The following is a 19,630-nucleotide window of genomic DNA, read 5'->3' as shown; positions in this document are numbered from 1 at the left end:
CGATGGGGAGGGTCGGGGGCCGAGCACCCCTGACCCCCGCCGAGGGGGCTTCCGGCGGGTCGGGAGGCCCAGGCAGGGCGGGAGGACAGGGGTATTGGGAAGTGTTGAGAGGGTTTGGGGAGGATATGGCGGGGTCTGGAGGGGCCCGAGCGGTCCGAGCATCCTTGAGCCCCCCCGCCAGAGGGGTCTCCGCAGTTCTGGCCTCGCACCCCGAGGATTCCTGGGGTTCCTCAGCCACATACCAGACATACTGGTGGGCTCTGCGGATCTCCTGCCCGAGGACACCTCGCACCCCAGTTACTCATGGGCTCCCAAGAGCTGCTCCATGTCCCTCTGCAGCACTCCATGGCACGACTGTGGCTGTCAGTGGCACCACATGTCACCTCATGTCACCCTCCTTGGGGGTCCCGGCGGGGTTCTGGTGCCTCAACCCATGTGGGGGACCTTATAGCACTACCCCCATGAGGGGCCGTGCAGATAGAAATCAAAGTTCCGCTGCTTCCTCACCCCACCTCTAGACACCCAGTCCCACGCGTGTGACACCCTGCGGACACTCCCACATCCTCACCCCACCCATTTTTGGTGCCCACGTTCAACTCCCTGCCCCCTCTATGCGTGTCCCCCCGCCCCCGTGTGCCCACACACATGAAGCCCTTATACAAACCCCACTCCTGTATTTGGCATTTTTGGGTGCTTGGGATGGGGAGGACATGGTGGGGGGCACGGGTGGGGACACACGTACAAAACCCCTAACGAGGCTCCGGTCCGAAGCGGGTCCTAAGGCCACGTTGGGGGCGCGGGGGGATGGGCCGTGGGTACCCCCGTTCCCTTCACAGCTGCCCGCGGGCGGGGTGTCCGTGGGTGTCCCTCTGGCCCGTCACAGCTTCCGGGAGGGCTGGGGGATGTGAGGGTGACCCCTGTCCTCTTACAGCTCCCGATCGATGCTGCTGGATGAGGTCTTGAGCGGAACCGAGTCGAATCCATCCGGCATCCGCTGTGGGGTGAGGAAATTGAGGCCCGGAGCCCCCCGGGGTGGGGAACTGAGGCACGGACCATCCTCAAATCCCACCCCCACCATGGCTTGTCCGGTGGCTACTCCAGTGTTGTTTTCACCCCCCACCCCCACCCACCCTACCCCACCCCTCACCTTGGCCGTTAGGGCTTTGAGTTTTCCAAAAAGTGACATTTCGGTGGCAAAGAGCAGCTCGTCCTCCGCGTCCTCCCCCTCCATGATGGCGCAGCTGTCGGGCGACGTCGCGTCGGTCTCCCGGGCTGCCGCGTCCATCACCAGCTTGGAATATTTGTATTCCAACCTGGGAATGCAGGCGGTGCCATCACCCTCCCCGTGACAGTGCTAGCCCCCGTGTCCCCAAATCCCGCTGCCAATTGCTCACTTTTGAGTCTTTTTCCAGAAATAAGCGGCGAGCGCGGCCAGCAAGACGGCCGCGCACGTCCCAGTGGAAATTCCCACTTTTAGCCAAAAATCCACGCTCCGGCATGCCTGGATCACCTGCGGCGGTAGGGCGTCTCCGCCGTGGCACAGCCGGGGCTCTTGCCACACGTAGGTGGTTTTCTGGTGGAGGGGAAAGGGGGTTCAGGGGCCGTGGGAGCCGCAGCCGAGCCCGGGGCACGGGGCGGTACCTGAACGCCGCCGATACAGGCGCCGACAATGGGACGGTGGTGGGAGCTGGAGCAGCGGGGACATCCCTCGGCCGTCACCCACAAGAAATGAAAGGTGCAGCCGTCGCAGGTGCCCTCGGGGCATTTGCTGGGGAGGGACAAAAAGTGGGTGCTCAGGTGACAGTGAGACTCCAAAGTGGAGATTACAGCTAAGGTGACACCCCAGGGTTGGGACAGCATGACAGCGGTATCCCCAAAGTGAAGCACTCCAAAGAAGTATCTACTGATGACAGCAGGGGATCTCGGAGGTTCCCAACACTCAGGGCGCCGGTGACACAGCCAGGATGACACCTCAGGATGAGGGATTCTGACACCATGTCAGTGTCCTCCCCAAAGCAAAGCACCTCAGGGACACGCCCACCCATGACAGCAGGAGATGTCTGGGTCCCTTTGGGAGTCCCCTAAGCTCCCCTTGGTTTCCCCGGTGTTGCACCGTCCCACCCCTCCCCACCCCCACCCCCCCCACCTGGGAACAGTGAGGGACACTGACACTGTGACTATGGTGTCTCCAAAGAGAAGCACCCCAGGGATATGCTCAACCATGACAGCAGGAGATGCTTGGGTCACCCAAAATCTCCCTCGGGGTCCCCCGTGTCCCCTCCTCACCTGGGGACAGCCAGAGTGCCAGTACCAATGCGCAGGGGGTCACAACGCAGGCGGATGGTGGTGGCCCGGCCACTGCTGCAGGGCTGTGTCATGTCGTTGGACCTGCCAGGGGACATGGGGGGTCAGGAGGACAGTGGGGGCCCAGTGTGGATGTCAATCCCCTGTCACCTGCCTGCACCTGAAGAAGAAGATGATGTCAGGCAGGTCAGGGTGGCTGGGGGGGAAGAGCTCTGGGGGAGACACGATGCCGTCCAGCACAGAGCTGGTGGTGACACCTGCAGGGAGAGAGGGGTGTCTCCAGTCCCACTGGGGTGTGTTCCAGTCCCAGTGTCCTAGTGCCACCAGAGGGTCCCAGTCCTACTAGGGTGTCCCAGCACCACCAATATATCCCAGTCCCAACAGGGTGTCCCAATGTCAGTGTCCCAGTCCCACCAGTGTGTCCCAGTCCCACCAGTGTGTCTCAAGTCACTCCATGGTGTCCCAGGCCCACTGGGGTGTCAGTGACATATACTAGTGACAATGTCCCAATCCCAAACAAGGTGCTCTGTAGTGTCCCAGTCCCACCAGGGTGTATTTCAGTCCCATTGGGGTGTCCCTGTGCCACCAAGGTATCCCAGTGCTGCTGAAATGTCCTAGTGCCAGTGTCCCAGTCCCAGCAGAGTGTCCCAATCCCACCAGGGTATCCCACTCCCAGTGCCACTGGGATGTCCTGGACCCCGTCCCGCCAGGGTGTCCTAGTCTCAACAAGGTGTCCCACTCTCAGTGCCACAAGGGTGTCCCAGTCCCCCTGAGGAGTCCCAGTGTTGGTGTGCCAGAGCCACCCAAGATGTTCCAGTGTCTGTCCTGCCCATGTGCCTCAGTGACCTTGGGGTGTCCCAGTGCCCCAGGGTGCCCCCCTCCATCCCCGCTCACCCAGCAAGTGGTCACCCAGGCTGATGGGCTGAGAAGACACAGCTGCGCGGGCTCCGGTGACATCAGGGGGCACCAGAATGGCCTGGCACACATAAGAGGTGACCACACGGGCAGGGCCCCCCAGACCTGCTGTCACATTGTCAGCACATGAGGCCATCTTCCTGCCCTGTGGGGACATACATGACACCCGTGTGAGGAGTGAGACTGTGTATACAAGAGACTGGCATTTGTGTGTGCAGGGCCATAGGTGTGCAGGTGTGGCTGCACAAGTGTCCATATGTGTTTACATGAGTGCTCACATGTGTCTGCACAACTGTGCAGATGTGTTTGTGTGACTGTGCACAAGTGACTGCACAAGTGGGTGGGTGTGTGTGTGCAGGTGTGACAGTATGTACACTTGTATTTGCACTCCTGCGTGTGGGAATGTGTGTTTGCATACACGTCCTTGTGTTTGCATGACTATGAGCACATATGCATGGGTGTGTCTGTGTCTTGCCACCTGCATGCCTCGTCCCATCTGTGTGCCCAGGTGTGTGCCCGTGTTCACCCACCCAGATGCCCATTTGTGCATGTGTATTAGTGAGCCCTCCTGCCTGTGTGTGCCCACCTGTGTTTCCGTGCCCACCCTCCTGAGTACCCACCCACTGTGCCCATGTTTGTGCTTGTGCTTGTGCCCACCCACTTGCATGCCCATCTGTGTGCCTGTGTTTGTATTCATGTGCCTGTGAGTGCACACATCCCCTGTGCGCTCATGTTTGCACTTATGTACTATGACCACCCACCCATGAGCCCAGGTGTGTTCCTATACATTCATGCATGATCCTGTGCCCTCCTGTGTGTACCCTTGTGTGCCTTCCCGGGTGTGTTCCCATGTCTGCATGCATGTTTCCATGGCCTCCTGCCCGCATTTGCCTACTCTCCTGAGTGCCCACCCATGTGGCTGTGTTTGCACTTGTGTGCCTGTGCCCACCCACCAGGTGTTCCCATGTGTGCACATGTTTTTGCCCACACGGGTCTCACCTGGTGCCCACAGAGGCTAAGGTGGAAGTGATGGCTGTAGCGCAGTCCTTTGGGGGTGAAGCTGGACCCAGTGCCCACCCCGGCACCTTGGCCCAGCGATGGGAACTCAAAGTGCAGCATCCGGCCTGGCAGTGCCAGTGCCAGGCTGCAGTTGTTGTAGCATAGTGATCGCAGCTGGGAACAGGGACAGGGAGCTCAGGGATAGCCATGCCACCCACTGGGGACACCCTGGTGGGGGACTCTGGAGAGCTGGCACCACCCCTCAGAGACAGCAGGGCCATGGTGGCACCCACCAGGGTCACCCACTGCCACCCACAAGTGTCAGATACTGTCACCCATCTGGGACGGCTGGGAGGGGCTGGTGTCATCTCTCTGGGGACGGCTGAGGGACTGGCATTACCCACACAGGATTAGACATTTTCATCCACCTTGCCACCCACCCAGGATTGCCATAGGGCTGGTGTCACCTCCCTGGAGATGGCCAAGGAGGGTAGGCATCACCCACCCTGGGTCAGACACTGTCACCCACACTGCCACCCATCCTGTCACCCACCCAGAATGGCTGTAAGGGGCTGGTGTCACCTCTGTAGGGACACTGTGTCATGCATCCAGGATGACTGGGGGAGGCTCGTGTTACCCACCCGTGATGGTGTCACCCTGCTGGTGGTAGCCAGTGCCACCGTCTGGGACATCCTGGGTGTGGGGGAGGCTGGTGTCACTCCTCTGGGGCCCATTGGCATCACCCATGGGGACACTTAGGGACACTTGGACCCCCTTGCCATCCCCAGTCACCTGGTTGCTGCGTGTGCCAGGGCCACAGGGGTGGCAGGTGGGCGTCCCGTCGGAGGGGTGGCCCCACAGGTAGGTGCCAGGTGGGCAAGGCTGGCAGGTGCCTGAGCTGGGGTCCACAGCACTGCCAGGGGAACACGGGGCACAGGACCCAGTGGGCTGGGGGGCACAGCGGCGGCAGAAGGAGGCCACCCCCCCCTGCACATTGGTGACGTTGATGCTGTACAGCTTGGCCACATCACTGGTGAACCGCCGGCCCTGGCACCGAGAGCACCATCACCATCTGCCCCCCGCCCCCCACCAGACCCCCAAAAGTGGGGGCCCTCTAGCCCTCTCAAAGCAGGGCCCCCTGTCCCTCACCGCCTCGTGGTACGGGGTTCGCTGGAAGGCCCAGGTGAAGCTCACGGTCGCGTTCTTCTCCACCAGGTAGGTGTAGGATTGTTTCCCCGTGGAGCCTGTCCATGTCTCCACCGGAGTGTTGGTGTGTGAGTTGACACCCTGTGGGAACGGGGGAGGTGGCACCACCCAAATTCACTGTGCCCCCCCAAACTCCTGTGTCTCCCCACTCACCACCATAAAGTAGAGCTCACAGCCAACACTGCACAGCGTCTCGAAAACAAAGGTGATCCTGGCCACCTCCCTGCTCTCTGTGTCCTCCAGCACTGGGCTTGGAGGGCTGGGGACAGCGTGGGGACACTGCTAGCTCTGCTCCATGGCCATGGCCCCCTGCTCCCTGGTGGTGGCCCCCACCTCACCTGAAGCCAGGGACCACCAGCGTGAGGATCATGAAGTCACTGTCAGAGGCTCCAGCTGCTGTGTAAATGTAGTCCCCAGCTACCTCCCAGCCTGCAGGGGTGCAGTGACACTCAGAGAGGTCCCTGGCAGTGCCCCAGCAAGGGACAGGGAAGGGACAGCCCTCTGCCACTACCTGCAATGCCCTTGTACTCAAAGTTGATGCCGCTGAGCACGGTGGTCTCCATGTTGGGGGGCAGCACGTTCCACCACTTGTACTCCAAGCCCAGCACCGGCTCAGTGCCCTCTGGGCAACTGAGGCAGGCTGGGGAGAGGAGGCAACAGCCCTGCACAGGGGTGGCACCCACCTCCCCCTGTGTCAGCTTGGTGTGCCCTGCTTGCCCCTTGAGGCCAGTGATGGGGACAAGAGGGGACAGCCCTGCACTAGAGAGGTACCACATTCCCCTCCCTGCTGCTTGAGACGACCTGGTAACCACCTCCTGGGGACAAGGGTGGAGACAGGAGAGGACAGCTCTGTGCTGAGGTGGCACCCACCTTCCCTAGGCAGCTCCAGGGATCCCAGTTACTTACTGGGGACAATAACTGGGATGTTCTTACTGGATACATAGGGACAGCCCTGCACCAGGGTGGTACCACCTTTCTCTCTGTCAGCTTTGGGTGCCTTGGTCACCACTTTGGAACAATGATGGGAACAGGATGGGACAACCCTGCACTGAGGTGGCACTCATCTCCCCCTGGCAGCCCCAGAGACCCCAGTTATTCCTTGGGGACAGTGGCGGGGGTGTCCTTATTGGAGCCATGGGGACAGGAGGGGACAACCCTGCACTGGAGTGGCACCCACCTTCCCCCAGCAGCTCAGGCTGCCCCAGTCACGCTTTGGGGACAATGACAGGGTCACCTTACCGGAGCCGTTGGAATAGAAGCCATAGGGACAGGGCTGGCAGGTGCTACTGTTGCCTTTGGCGAAGCCAGGGTTGCAGGGGGGGCATTGGGTCTTGACCCCCGAGGATGGCAGCCGGGCCGCCTGCGGCAGCTCCTCGCTGCAGATCTTGGGCTCTGCCCACTTGTACATCAGCTGGGTCTGCCGGGGGAGCGAGTGAGCCGGGGGGGCACCAGGGGACAGGGGCCCACCCCTGGGGCGCCCCCGCATTACCTCCCCACTGGCGTCGCAGGCCGTGTGGGTGTAGAAGAAATCCTTGTCTGTGCAGGGCGGGCGTGGCTTGCAGGACCCCGAGCCGGGCTCTGCCGAGGGGGACACGGCGGATGAGCCAGCACAGCCCGGGGACCCCAGCGCTGTTCCCACCACGCGGGGTGTCTTTGTCTTCCCTCCCAACCAAGGGGTAGTGGGTGCTCCCTACTCCCCACATCATCTCTCCGTCCCCCAGGGCCACTCCTGCAGTGTAGATTGCGGGGACAAAGGGACCTCTAAGGGTGCCCCCCTCACCAGCGTAGGTGTCAGGTTTGTCAGGGGCGCCAACCCTGTCGTCACCGGGGATGTCAGGTCACACCTGCTCCCCACGTCACCCCTTCCCTCCCCAGGGTCATAAACTAGAGGGACAGCTCTGGGCGGGGGAAGCTCCGGGTGTCCCCTCTCACCAGCGTAGGTGTCAGAGTCGCAGGGCTGGCAGGCGGTGGCCCCTTTGCCAGAGAAAGTGTCGGCGGGACAGAGCTGGCAGGCGGTTGAGCCGGACGCGGGGGCGAAGGTGCCGGGCTTGCAGGGGAAGCACTCGGAAGTGAAGGCCACCCCTGGGAGAGGGAGGAGGCTCAGGTAGCAGGTAAGGGGGTGCGCGACCCCCGAGACCCTCCTTCCTGCCCCCACCCACCTGTAATGCCGATGTTCCTCACCAGCACTGGTTTAGGCACCTTGGACCAGACAGAGAAGGCGGTGGTCCGCCAGTACAGCACGTTGTTCCCACGGCTCAGCTCCACCTGGGAGAAGGATCCCATGGGCCTGGGTAATCCCACTGCCAGGGATGGGTTTGGCACCATGGGTGGGGCATCCCGCTGCCGAGGAGGGGGCTGGCACCAGTGGAGGGGGGGTGTGTGGCACCCCTGTCTGTCACCACCCTCCTCAGCCTCGTGGAGCAACTTCTTGCCACGGGAGGGACAAGAAACTTCGGGGCAACAGCGAGGGACCTCCTCCCCGGTGTCACCTCCTGCCGAACACTCACGCTGTGGAATTCCCAGCCCTTCTCTGTCGTCCGCATCCAGCGGGACTCCTCCACCGTGGGCTGGCACTGGTCGTTCTGCACCTGCAGGGAGAGTGTCAGGGACCTCATGTTCACAGGGACCCTGTATGTCCCCAGGGACACACCCCCATGCTCCCAGGGACCCTCCATATTCCTAGGGACCCCTCCTCATGTCTTCATGAACCATTGCCATATCCCATGAGGCTCCCCTCATGTCCCCAGGGTCCACTCCCATGTCCCCAGGGACTCCTCCATGTCTGCAAGGATCCCCATGATGTCCCCAGGGACCCCTCCCATATATTCAGGGTCCCCTTCCCCATGTCCCCAGAGACCCCTGTCACATCCACCAGAGATCCTGCCATGTCCCAGGGACGCACATCATGTTCTCAGGGACTCCTTCCATGTCCCCAGGGACCCCTGAGGAGTCCCCACAGACCCACTCAGGTCACAAGAGACCTCTTCCATGTACCTAGGGACCCTTCATGCCATCTAGGACCTTCTCCCATATCCCAATGGACCCCTCCATGTACCAAGAGACTTCTCCCATGCCCCAAGGACCCTCCCATGTCCCCAGAGACCCACACCCTCCACCCCTGCCCCCATCACCCACGAAGAATTCAAAGACGATGCTGCTGTCAGGATAGATGTATTCGAAGGTGACAGTCCCCGACTGCTTGAGGCTCACAGCATACATTAGGGTGGCCGTGCACTCATCTGTGTTGGAGGCCACGTAGTCCCCCAGTGGCACCCATGTTGACCTGGGGCAAGTGATATATCCTGTAACCACTCTCAGCAGGCAGGACAGGGATTGTAGGGACAGCTGGGAGGGTCCCCAAGAAGCAGGGGGGAAATGGGGGGCACAGGGGCTTGGGCACACCTTAGGGACATGGCAAGGTGTGATGGCTAGATACATATCCCTGGGGAGAATCCCCTGGCCCGCTTGAGAGCCGTGTGGACTGCAAAGAGAAGAGACTGGGGTCCCCCTGTTCTGGGAATGTGGCTGGATGAGGAACACACTGCTGGGAGTAGGGAATGCCTAAGAGGGGCATCAATGGAGCAGCGTGGTGGTGCCAGTAAAACTGAGGGTTTGGTGGTTTTTGGTACAACTGGGAGGGTTTCTTGGTTGTTGGTACAACTGGGAAGGCTCAGTGGTGTGGTACAACCAGGAGGATTTGCTGGCTGTTAGAGTACCCAGCAGGGTATTTGCTGTGTACCAGTGGCTGCTGGTACAACCAGTTGGTGGGAAATTCAGTGGCAGCAGAACAACTGGGAGGGCTTGGCAGCTGCTGGTACAACTAAGAGGCCTTGATGGCTGCTGGTACAACCCACTGGTGGGATGTTTAATGGCTGTGGAACAACTGGGAGGGTCTTGTGGCTGCCAGCACAACTAAAAGAGCTCAGAAGTTGCTAGTGGGATCAGAGGGCTGTGGCAGTAAAGGCTCTCGCTGGTGGCACAGGGGTGTGGAGAACCCCATGGGTGCTGTAGAGATACCCATAGGAGCTCTGGGGACCTCCATGGGTGCTCTGTCTCCAAGGAATATTGATGTGGAGGTCCCATGGGTTTGGGGTCCTGACACTTCTGGGGAGGTTGATGCTGCTGGGTGTTCCCTTGCTGTGACCAGGGTGCCCCTGTAGTGCCCTGCTGGTGTCACCTCCCAGGGCAGGATGACAGAAGGGTGTCAGAGCAACTGGACACACAGGGGCACTAAGGATGCACAGGGGTGTCACACCCATCCTGCTTGTTGTGCCCTGCACCCAGTCCTGACACACCAGGTGCCCATGTGCTGGCGTCATAGCCAGTGACACAGTGACTCACGCTGTGCAGTTCTCTGCCGCATCGCCAAAGCCATCATCCACCTCCAGGTTGGTGGCCACATTGGCAAAGCCATGGGGCACCTCATCCCACTCATCGAAGCGGACACCAGTGCCCAGCGAGTAGGTGCCTGCAGCGCAGGGCCGGCACGTCTGCGTCTGCATCTCCAGGAACTCACCCGCCTTGCAGGAGAATGCTGCCAATGGAGATGGGGGCACAGGGCATGGAGGGTCAACCCCAATCCTCCTGGTGCTGCTACAGCCTCATCACCCTCAGCTCTGCATTTCCAAGTGCTCCAGCTGGTGGAGGTGCTGGGATCCCCAATTCTTACCATTCCACAAAGGCAACCCCCCCATCCATGAGTTTTGGTACCTGACGCCCAGCTCTGCCCAATCCAGGCAGGATGTAATGCTCTGCCATGGAGTCGGGACACCCCCAGGCTTTGGGGGCATGTGTTTGGGATTCCCATCCTGCTCATCACGCCTGGTGAGTGAGTTTGTGTGAGGGGGATTCTCATCTTGCTCATCCTATTCTGGTGCATGTGTGCAATGTGGAGATTTCCATCCAAGTGTGTGTGGTGGGATTCCCATGGCTCTCATTCCATTTGGTGACTGTGTGTGTGACTCCCCTCCCATCCTGATGCATGAGTTTGTGTGTGATTTCCATCCCTCTTATCCCATCCTAGTGCCCATGTGTGGGATTCCTGTCCCATCCTATCCCATTATGTGTGTGGGATTTCCATCTCTCTCAGCCCATTCAGGTGAGTGAGTGCTCATCTTGCTCATCCTGTCATGTGTGGGAGGAGGGGATTTCCATCCCAGTGTGTGTGAGATTCCAATCCCTCTCATCTCATTCCATGATTGTATGTGTGATTCCCATCCCATCCTATCTGTGTGTACATGTGATTCCCATCTGTCTCATTCCATCCCAATGCCTGTGTGTGTGTGGTTCCTATCCCTCTCATCCCATCCCAACCTATCCCATCCCATGCCATCCCAGGGAGTCGCTGTGTGTGATTCCCATTCCATCCCATCCCGGTGCTTGTAGTTCTTCTAACATCCCGTCCCAGGGGATTCCCATCCCACTGATCCCATTCCATCCTCCTGCCTGCACTAGAGCCAACAGTGGCTGTGCTTGCCTCCCCACTCTCTCCCTCCTCTTACCCTCATTTCCCATCCCTGCCATTGCCACCTGCCAGCCTGACCCCATGCCATTCCTGGCAGGAATCTTACAACATTCAGTGCCCCTGACAGGGTCAGGCAGGCCAGTGCAGAGTCCAGGTGTGTGGGGTACAGCCACCCTCCAGCGTGATCCTGAGCTGTCACATGCTGTGTACTCATAGTGGTACTCGGACTGCAGGAGAAACAGAGGGAATGTGCAGGGAGCTACACCCGAGACCTCCCGGGCTGCCTCCACACCCTTTGCTCCCTGACTGGGGCTGGCCCCTGGACCCAGCAGCGCCTTCAAGGGATGGTTTTGGGTTAAGGTGTGGCAATGTCCTATGGTGCCCAGGGCCTGGAGAGGGGGAGCCCGGGAGGGTGCTCAGAGTGGGGGGATACTGGGGCAGGAGAGAGTTCAATGTGGGGGGATGCTGGAAAATGGGAGTGATTTGGGTGGGAGATGCTCTGGATTGAGGGGAGCTGGGGACCAGGGGGATGCTCAGAGTCGGGAAGTATTGTGGCAGGGGGAGGGGGGGCAGTTTGAGAGGATGCTGGGAAATGGGGGTGCTGTGGGTGGGGGGATGATCCAGCTGGGGTTGCCCAGGAGCCTTGGAGCAGCAGCAGCCCTGCACCCCTCTGGTGTGGGGGTGAACCCCCGTGCCCCCTCCATGTTTCTGGGATCATATGGCACTGTCACACCCCTTGGCACAACTGTGACACACTTTGCTCATCAAACAGCTGTGGCACAACCCGGATCCAGCTGGGGAGCAGCCCGGGCATAGGGCAGGAGTGCAGGGGGGACCAGGGGGAACCAGGAAGTGCTGGGGACAGCAGAGGCACTGTGACCCCCCATCCTGCCAGCTGCACCAAGCTGAGACTGGCTTAAGGCTGGTGAGGTGATGCCAGGGACAGATGGCGTGGGTAGGGTGAAGGCCACATCTGGTGGTGGTGTTGGGGTTTGGGGTACAAGGGGAGCTCCCCAACCCCCGCAGCAGCTCTGAGGTGTCAGAGCCAGTGCTGTGGCTTCATGCTCCCAGCGGCTGCTGGAGCGTGGCAGGTTGATGAGAAAACAACTGCTTTGATGTTCCCATCAGCTGGAAACACAGCAATGGGGGGGGGGGGGGGGGGGGGAAGAGGGGGATGGAGGGGGGTGTGAAAGGGAAAGAGGGATTGGAGAGGTAAAAGGGGGGTGGAGAAGGAAAAGTGAGGACAGGGAGATGCCTGCAGCACCCCTGGACCATGTACAGGCACCATGGAATCCCCCTGGCCGTGGGATGGGGACACAGAGAAAGTTCCCCACCACCCTGGGGGTACCCAGAGGGTCACTCCAACTTTCAGAAGCTCCGAACTACCACATTGCTCTCAGTCCCAAGGGGTTTCATTGGGAAGAGGGTATTTTTTCTCTCTTCCTAAACTTTTCCAGGTTTTCATTAAATCTACATAAATTGACCTAATTCAGCCCCAGGGTGGCTCTGGGGTTGGAGGCCACCCCAAACTGCCACTGTAACTCTGCTCTGGCCAGGGGAGGGAGAAGGGCTGTCCCTTGTGAAGGACAGGGGACACCCCCTCTGGGGGACTGATTGCTCCTGGGGCAGGTGCCAGCCCCAGTCTATTGTTTCCAGCTCGGGATTGTGGAACAGGGACAAAAATAATTGGATCAGAGAGAGGAAAAAAAAAATCCTGGCCCAGATTAAAAGCAGTTGCAGGTCTGAGGAGGGGGGAGGAAAATTGGCAGGGGTGGGGGGGGGGGGGGGGGGGGCAAGACGGACAACCCAGGGAGAGCATTGGGGGTTCACCTGCTGTCCCCAAGGTGGACAGATCCTGGTGACAGCTTTTCTTCACAGAATACCATGTGCTGGGCTGGGAATGACACGTGGCCATTGGGACTGACCCCCCCCACACACTCCTTGTCACCACCCCAGCAGCACTCAGGGAGACCCCAATGTGTCTGAGGGGTAGGGACTTAGGGATGATGATGGGTTGACACCAGTTGGGGTCCCCAAGGAGACCCTCAGGCACTGGCCGAGCCACTGGGAGCAAAGACCGCTCCCTGGGACCCCAGGAGGTCGGCCAGTCCTTCCCCCCTATAGGAGACTCCCCATCCCCAGTGCCACCGGGACGCCCGACCCCCACCTGTCCCCTCCTTGTCCCCCCCATCTCATAGGGAGCGGCCTCCCCGTGCTCCGGGACTCCGTTTCGTCGGTGTTGGGGGGGAATTTGGGGGTAATTGCAGTGGTGCCGGTGTGTTACCGGTTGCCCACACCCCGCTCCCCGCCGTTCCCGGTGCCGGTACCTCCTTGCAGACGTGTAGCTGCTCTCCGGTGCGTCCCGGTGACAAGATGACAGCCAGACACAGCGCCAGCGGCATCCACCGGGCTCCGCTACCGGCCATGGCGGCAGCAACGGCGGTGGCAACGGCGGCAGCTCGGCCGGTGCGAGCACCGGCGCCGCTGCCCCGCCCCCGCCAACGGCCCGGCCTCCGCGCACCTGCCGCTACCTGCCCCCGCCCCCGGGAACAGGAATAGGCACCGGGAACAGAACCTCTGGGAACGGCATCGGGCACAGAACCCTTGGGAATGGCACCCGGCATCGCTCCCGGGAACGGGAATAGACACTGGGAGAGGAAGCCCCGGGAACGGCACCGGGCATCACCTCCGAGAACGGGCACCGGGAACGGTGGGAATGGCAGGGGGCATCGCCCCAGGGAACGGGAACGGGCAGTGGATCACGAATAGACCCCCCCTGGAACGGCAACTGGCATCGCATCCGTGAACGCTTGCCATGAGAACAGCACCGGGAATCGGTATCGAGAATGCTAGTCATGGGAATGGCACCGCGCATCGGTGTCGGGAATAGAAACACGGGAAGGGAACTCCCAGGAACAGCACGGCCAAGGTTATACCCGGGAATGGTATCCCGAGATTGGCGCCGGGCATCGGCACCGGGAGTGTTATCCATGAGAACGCCGCCGGGAACCCCATCATCCTTGGGAGTGCATCCCCAGAAACGGGACTGGGAACGTAATCCCCGGAACGCGTTTCTGGGAACGGCATCGGGAACTTATCCCTGCGAACGGATTTGGAAATGCTATTCCAGGAACAGCACCGGGACCGTCTCCGGGCCTCATGCCCCCGCCTCCCCGCCCCCGGGAACAGCCCCTCCTCCGCCGCCCCGGGCTGGGGGAGGACCGGGACACGGCGAGGGGGAGTCATGAGCCCCCGCACCCCGGAGCCACCTCCACCCCACCGGAGACTGGGTGCCACTCGTGTACCCCTCAGGCCATGTCCCCACGGAGCCGGGCCAGCCCCACTGCAGGGGGGACAGGACAGGGGACACATGTGGCTGTATATTCTGGGCATGGAGGACACAAGGGACATAGGGGGTACAGGGGATATAGAAACACGTGGGACACAGGAACATCAGGGACACTGGGTAGAGCTGATACAGGGGACACGGGAAAATGGAGGACACAGAGGGACACGGGATATAGGGGGGATCTGAACATGAGGGACATAGGAACACAGCTGGTAAGGGGCTACAGAGGGACACTGAGTACACAGCTGATATGGGAACACAGGGAGATTGGGGACATAGGGGTACATGAAGGATTCAGAAAACATGGGAACACAAGGGACATGGAGCACACAGGGAGATGGGGAACACGGGCATATGGGGACCACAGTCACAAGAGAACATGAGGGACAGAGCTGCTAAGGCAATCCAGAGGTCCCAAATCTGGTGGCACAAGGTCACTCTGTGGGTTGGCGGACACTAGTGACACATGTTCATCTGTGGTGACACAGGGATGCCAGCAAGTACCACAGGCAGAGGGGACACAGAAAGGAAACATGCCTGTCCCTATGGCAGCATGGAGACAACCCCACACCTACATGTGCCACAGCTAGAGACAGTGGCATGGGGTGGCCATGCCCCACAGCATCCACAGTGTCACCCTGGCAGATGAAGCCTGCCAGGCACCATTAAGCACTCCTCTTAGAGTGTCCCCACAGCATGGCCACCACTAGCAGCCACCGCAGTTGCTTCTCCCAGTAACACCAGAATCACTGCTGTCCCCTCATCACCACCACAGCCTTGTCATGATGACAGCCATCCCCTTTTCACCTCTGTGGCTGTCCTCTCAGGCTCATCCTCTTGTCACCACTGTAGCCACCCCTCGGTCACCTACCCTTACTGTCCCCTTGTCACAACCACGGCCATCCTCTTGCTATCACCACAGCTGTCCTCCTGTTATCACCGTGGCCATCCTCTCGTTACCAGCACAACTGTACTTTTCCAGTTTCCACAGGGGCTGTCCCCTGGTTACCATCAGAGCTTCGTCAGCACCATAGCTATCCCTCTTATTACCATGACCATCCCCCAGTCTTCACCATGGTCGCCCCCTTGTGGCCATCCTCTTGTCACCACCACGGCCATCCCCACCACCACACACCCCCAGTAAAACAGAGGCCGTGGTGCATGAAGCTCGTAGGTCTAACGAGTCTCCGGTGCCCCGCGGGACCAGCACGGTCCGGGCCCAGCTCACACACGTGGCACGGTGCCACCACAGCCCCGTGTACAGTCTTTGTGCGGCACATTGCCGCAGGGCCCGCTGAACCACTGCCAGCACGGCACGGAGCGTGCCGGGCCCCGCAAGGCCAGCACGGAGCCCGGCAAAGCGCCAACGGAGTCCGCGGCAGGACGCACTTCCCGCCTCCCCATCTGGGCTGGCTGACTCCGCCGGGACGAGGCTGGGACGTTTCGTCTTCCGCCGCTGTCGGGAGCGGCCCGGTGTCGGCCCCGGGGCTGCAGACGTGGGCGCGGGTCAGAATCGCAGGGCGCTCAGCGGCCGTGGCCTCGCCTATCTGATCGACTCATCCCGCCCGGCCCAGCCGCACAGCGCCCGAGGGCTTCGCAGCGCTTTCTTCTCACCTCGGCCCGGCGGAGCCCGGCCGATCGAATAAGATCAACGTGTAGGGAAGGAGCGTGGCTGACGCCTCACACACACACACGGACGGACACGCACACGCGCACACACGGACACGCGCACACGGACACGCGCACACACACACCCGCACACACACGCGCGCACAGCCAGAGCCACTTCCGGTCCAGCCCTTTATCTACCGTCGATGCGCGGAGCACGCCGGGAAGATGGCGCAGCGCTCTGCCGCGCCCCCGGCGGCCCGGAGGACCGCCGAGAGTCTCCGGGGCACACGGCCGGCTCAGCGACGTGCGGCAGGCGGGGCCAAGCATACCCACCGCGGGCAGTGGCACAGCCCTCCGTGCCCCTCGCTGCGGCGCTGCATCACTCCCGGCCCCACAGACAGCAATTCCCCACCCCACAACCCCCCACCCCCATCCCTTTATTTGCACAAATCCTCCTCACCCCAGGACCCCATAACTATGGGAGCCCTCCACCCCATGGGAGGCAGCCTCCAAGGACCTCCTCACACACACCCAGTGGGACTCTCAACCCACATCACAGGACCCCCAAGCAGGGCACCAGCCCCACAGGACCCCCAGGCTAGCACTGCCACAGAGGAACCCCCACTTTATTTGCATGTGGTGGTCCAATATTTACAACCCGGGGGCGTCACCAACCCCCCACTGCAGAAGGAGACCCCCCTGAGGGCCCCCACGCTGCAGGGGCACAGGAAGATCCCACGGAACAGGGGGGACCTTGCCTGGCCCCCAGAAACTGCCATGGTCTCACTAGGACCCTGCTCAGCATCAAGAGAAGGGGCTCACAGGGCAGAGCTGGGTCCCTCAGTCCTGGGGGTCCCTTCACCCACTTCTCTACAGAATTCACGGGAAATCTTTCTCCAACAGTCTAAAGGTGCCCTGTTGGCCCTCACAGTTGCCCTTGGTGGGCTGAAGGAGGGTGATGGGCCATGATGGTCCCTAGGCTGCCACACGCAGGATCCACGTTGCTGCCAAGGGCAGGACCAGGGGTGGTTCAGGGTCAATACCAGGGTCTCCAGGGTCAGCAATGGGGTCTCTGGTTGGTGCTGGGACACTGGGGTCAGTACCAGGGTCTCTGGTCCATACTGGGATCGTCGGAATCAGTCACAGGATCTCTAGTCAGTCCCAGGTCTCTCTCAGGTTACCAGCAGGTCCCCATGTGGTCACTTTCCCACAAGGACGTAGAAGGCCATGAGAAGACAGGACATGGACACAGCCACATGCAGGCGGGTCCCAATCACAGCAGCTGCGGGTGGGACAAGGATGGGGTGAGGCCCCATGTCCCCATCCCAGAGGCATCTTGAATCCCTGTGAGCCCATGCCAGACCCCATGTTCCCATCCCAAACCCCATTGTTCCCATTCCCAATCTCTGCGTTCCTATCCCAGACCCCAAAACCCCCATCCCACATCTCTGTGTCCCCATCCTGGACCCAATGCTCCTGTCCTAGACCCGACCCCAGTGATCCCAGCATCCCCATCCTGCACCCCAGTGTTCCAAGTGCCCCCACCCCAGTAATCCCAGCATCCCCATCCTGCACCCCAGTGTTCCAGGTGCCTCCACCCCAGTGTTCCCAGCACCCCCGCGCCAAACCCCAGTGTCCCAAGTGCCCCTCACCCTTGTGGCAGACTCCCCAGATGCCCCTACGCTCGGACAGGAGCCAGGTGCGCAGTCGGGGCACCTTCCGCAAGTACGCACAAGTGCAAACCAGCAGCAGCCCGAAAACCAGGAGCCCGTCCAGGGAATAAACTGCGGGGAGGGAGGTCGGGGAGGGGTCAGGGGGCACTCCGGGCCCCTGCCCAACACCGTGAGCAACCTCCCATCTCTGCCCCTATGAGGGGATGCAGACTTCCCGGGATCCCCCCGAAAGGGACTCAGACCTGCCCGTATCCCCACCGACGGCACTCAGAACTGCCAGTGGCCCGGCCCCGAAGGGTCACAGTCTTCCAGCCGCTTCCCAAAAGCTCCTCTCAGTACCTCCCCCACATCAGCCCCATCGGCCCCGCCGCCTGCCAGTACCTGAGTGCTCTCCCCACGGTACCCTATCAGGACCCCGCCTTCGGAACCCCCAGAACCCCCCGTACCCCCCGCCCCCATGGTCCTTGAGGCCCCGAACCCGCACGGACTCCCCGGCCCCTCCATTCCTCAGTTCCCACCACCAGCCATGGTGGCCCCAGGACCCTCCACAACCGCCCGTGTCCGCCCACAACCCCTCCTTCCCCCGTTCCCAGCATTGGTTATGCCGGCCCCGGTTCTCCCCAGGCCTCCCTCGATAGCCCTTGGCCCCCAGCCCCCCGTTCCCACCGTTGGTCATGGCGCCCCCGGACGTCCCCGGGCCCCCGAGGCGCCAACGCGACAGTGGAAGCGGGCGACAGGCACGGCCAGCCGAGCGCCGACCCGCGCGACGCGCATCCTGAGGAGCAGGCGGCCTCAATGGAGCGCCTATCAGGGAGGTGCGTGAGCAGCCCCAGTCCGGCCCAGCAGCACCAGTGACCCGAGCGCTGCGCAGGAGCTGCCTCTGCGCCCAGCCGCCAGGGACTAGCCCCCATCTCGTCCCCCAGTGACCCCTCAGTATCCCGCAGTGCACCTAGTCCCCATTCCAGTCCTCCCAGTAAACCCCAGTCCTCCTTGTACCTCCCCAGTGCAACCACACCCCACTGGCCCCCGGATTTCCCAGCAATTCGCAATCTCTTCATAACCCTGCAGCCCCCAGTGCTCATCCCAGCCCACGGTAAGCCCCAGTCTTCCCAGTACCTCCCCAGTGCAACCAGTCCCCATGGCAGCAGCCCAGTAACCCACCAGCATCTCCAGTAACCCTCAGTCCTCCCAGTATCCCAGTACCACCCACGTGTAACCAGTCTCCATTCCAGCCTTCAGTGAGTTCCAGTCATCCCAGTAACCCACCCAGTACAATCTGACCCCCAGGCTCCCCTCTAACTCCCAGTCTAACCCTAAGGCCCCCTCTCCAAGCACCCAGTCCCCATCCCAGCTCTTCCAGCACTTGCCAGTCCTCCCCAGTAACCCCAGGTCCCCCAATAAACCCCAGTGCCTCCAGTATCCCAGTCCTTCCCAGTAACATCATGTGCCACCCAATCCCCATCCCAGTATCCCACGTAAGTCTCCGAATTGACCCCCAGTGCACCCAGTAATTCCTTGTATCTCCCATAACACCCAGTGCATCCAGTCCCCAGCTCAGTTTCTCCAGTAATCCTCAGCTCCCACAGTAACCCATACATTCCAGGGGTCCTAGTGCACCCAGCATCAGTGTTCTCAGTGCTCACAGCAACCCCAGGGCCCCCAGGGTTCCCAGTGCCCATCAGTGGTCCCTGTGTTTCCAGTGCCCCCAGCAGACCCCAGTGACCCAAGCTGTCCCAGTCTCCTCTGTGACCCCAGTACCCCCCATGTTCCAAGTGCCTCCAGTGGCCCCAATGTCCCCACAGTGGTCCTGGTGCCCCCAACAGTCCCGAGTGCTCCCAGTGTTCCCAGCGCCCCCAGCCAACCCAGTGCTCCCCAAGTGAGTCTGGTGCTCCCAGTGTTCCCTGTGCTCCCAGCAGACTCCAGTGCCTGTCCTGGAGTTCAGCCTGAGGACCCCTCACCCTCCTTGGGTTCCAGAGCTAACAGAGAGCATCCATTCTCCTGCTGCTCCCTTGCACCCAACCACCACGGCCAGCCACAGCTCCCAGCAGGAGGGACATCAGGGATTGATTTATTTGGTCTTCACTAGTGACATCTTGGCCAGGGTGACAA

The 19,630-nt window shown here is 61.3% G+C and overlaps 2 protein-coding genes and 1 non-coding gene across 10 annotated transcripts; all 3 read right to left on the bottom strand.

Annotated features, from left to right (window-relative positions):
* Positions 1-40: 40 nt before the first annotated feature.
* ELAPOR1 (endosome-lysosome associated apoptosis and autophagy regulator 1) lies at positions 41-16,038 on the bottom strand. 8 transcript variants are annotated; one of them, XR_009489451.1, is made up of 23 exons: positions 13,216-16,038; positions 10,926-11,115; positions 9,766-9,958; positions 8,560-8,707; positions 7,932-8,012; positions 7,584-7,689; positions 7,357-7,506; positions 6,914-7,002; positions 6,664-6,841; positions 5,936-6,064; positions 5,763-5,853; positions 5,578-5,683; positions 5,368-5,505; positions 5,011-5,265; positions 4,219-4,392; positions 3,199-3,364; positions 2,465-2,561; positions 2,287-2,388; positions 1,642-1,768; positions 1,395-1,573; positions 1,148-1,313; positions 743-994; positions 41-360 (listed from the first exon to the last, which is right to left on the bottom strand). XR_009489451.1 is itself a non-coding variant. In XM_059867932.1 (22 exons), exons 1-22 carry the CDS (start codon positions 13,510-13,512, stop codon positions 926-928), a joined length of 3,231 nt encoding a protein of 1,076 aa, XP_059723915.1. In that variant the 5' UTR covers positions 13,513-16,038; the 3' UTR covers positions 655-925. The 8 variants fall into 8 exon arrangements, 7 of the variants coding, with proteins under 7 accessions (XP_059723915.1, XP_059723916.1, XP_059723917.1 ...); XM_059867932.1 differs by lacking the exon at positions 41-360 and having other exon boundaries at positions 655-994; XM_059867933.1 differs by lacking the exon at positions 41-360 and having other exon boundaries at positions 655-994; positions 1,395-1,510.
* LOC132338481 (small Cajal body-specific RNA 2) lies at positions 15,740-16,054 on the bottom strand. The gene has a single exon (XR_009489457.1). It is a non-coding gene; the product is annotated as a small Cajal body-specific RNA 2 (non-coding RNA).
* A 399-nt stretch (positions 16,055-16,453) lies between these two features.
* Positions 16,454-18,325, bottom strand: TMEM167B (transmembrane protein 167B). Its single transcript, XM_059867646.1, has 3 exons — positions 18,188-18,325; positions 17,501-17,632; positions 16,454-17,130 (listed from the first exon to the last, which is right to left on the bottom strand). The coding sequence occupies exons 1-3, from the start codon at positions 18,195-18,197 to the stop codon at positions 17,048-17,050; spliced, it is 225 nt and encodes a 74-aa protein (XP_059723629.1). The 5' UTR covers positions 18,198-18,325; the 3' UTR covers positions 16,454-17,047.
* Positions 18,326-19,630: the final 1,305 nt, after the last annotated feature.

This window comes from Haemorhous mexicanus, chromosome 25 (assembly GCF_027477595.1).
Source record: "Haemorhous mexicanus isolate bHaeMex1 chromosome 25, bHaeMex1.pri, whole genome shotgun sequence".
Taxonomy (NCBI): domain Eukaryota; kingdom Metazoa; phylum Chordata; class Aves; order Passeriformes; family Fringillidae; genus Haemorhous; species Haemorhous mexicanus.
This window is presented reverse-complemented; position numbering and strand designations above follow the sequence as displayed.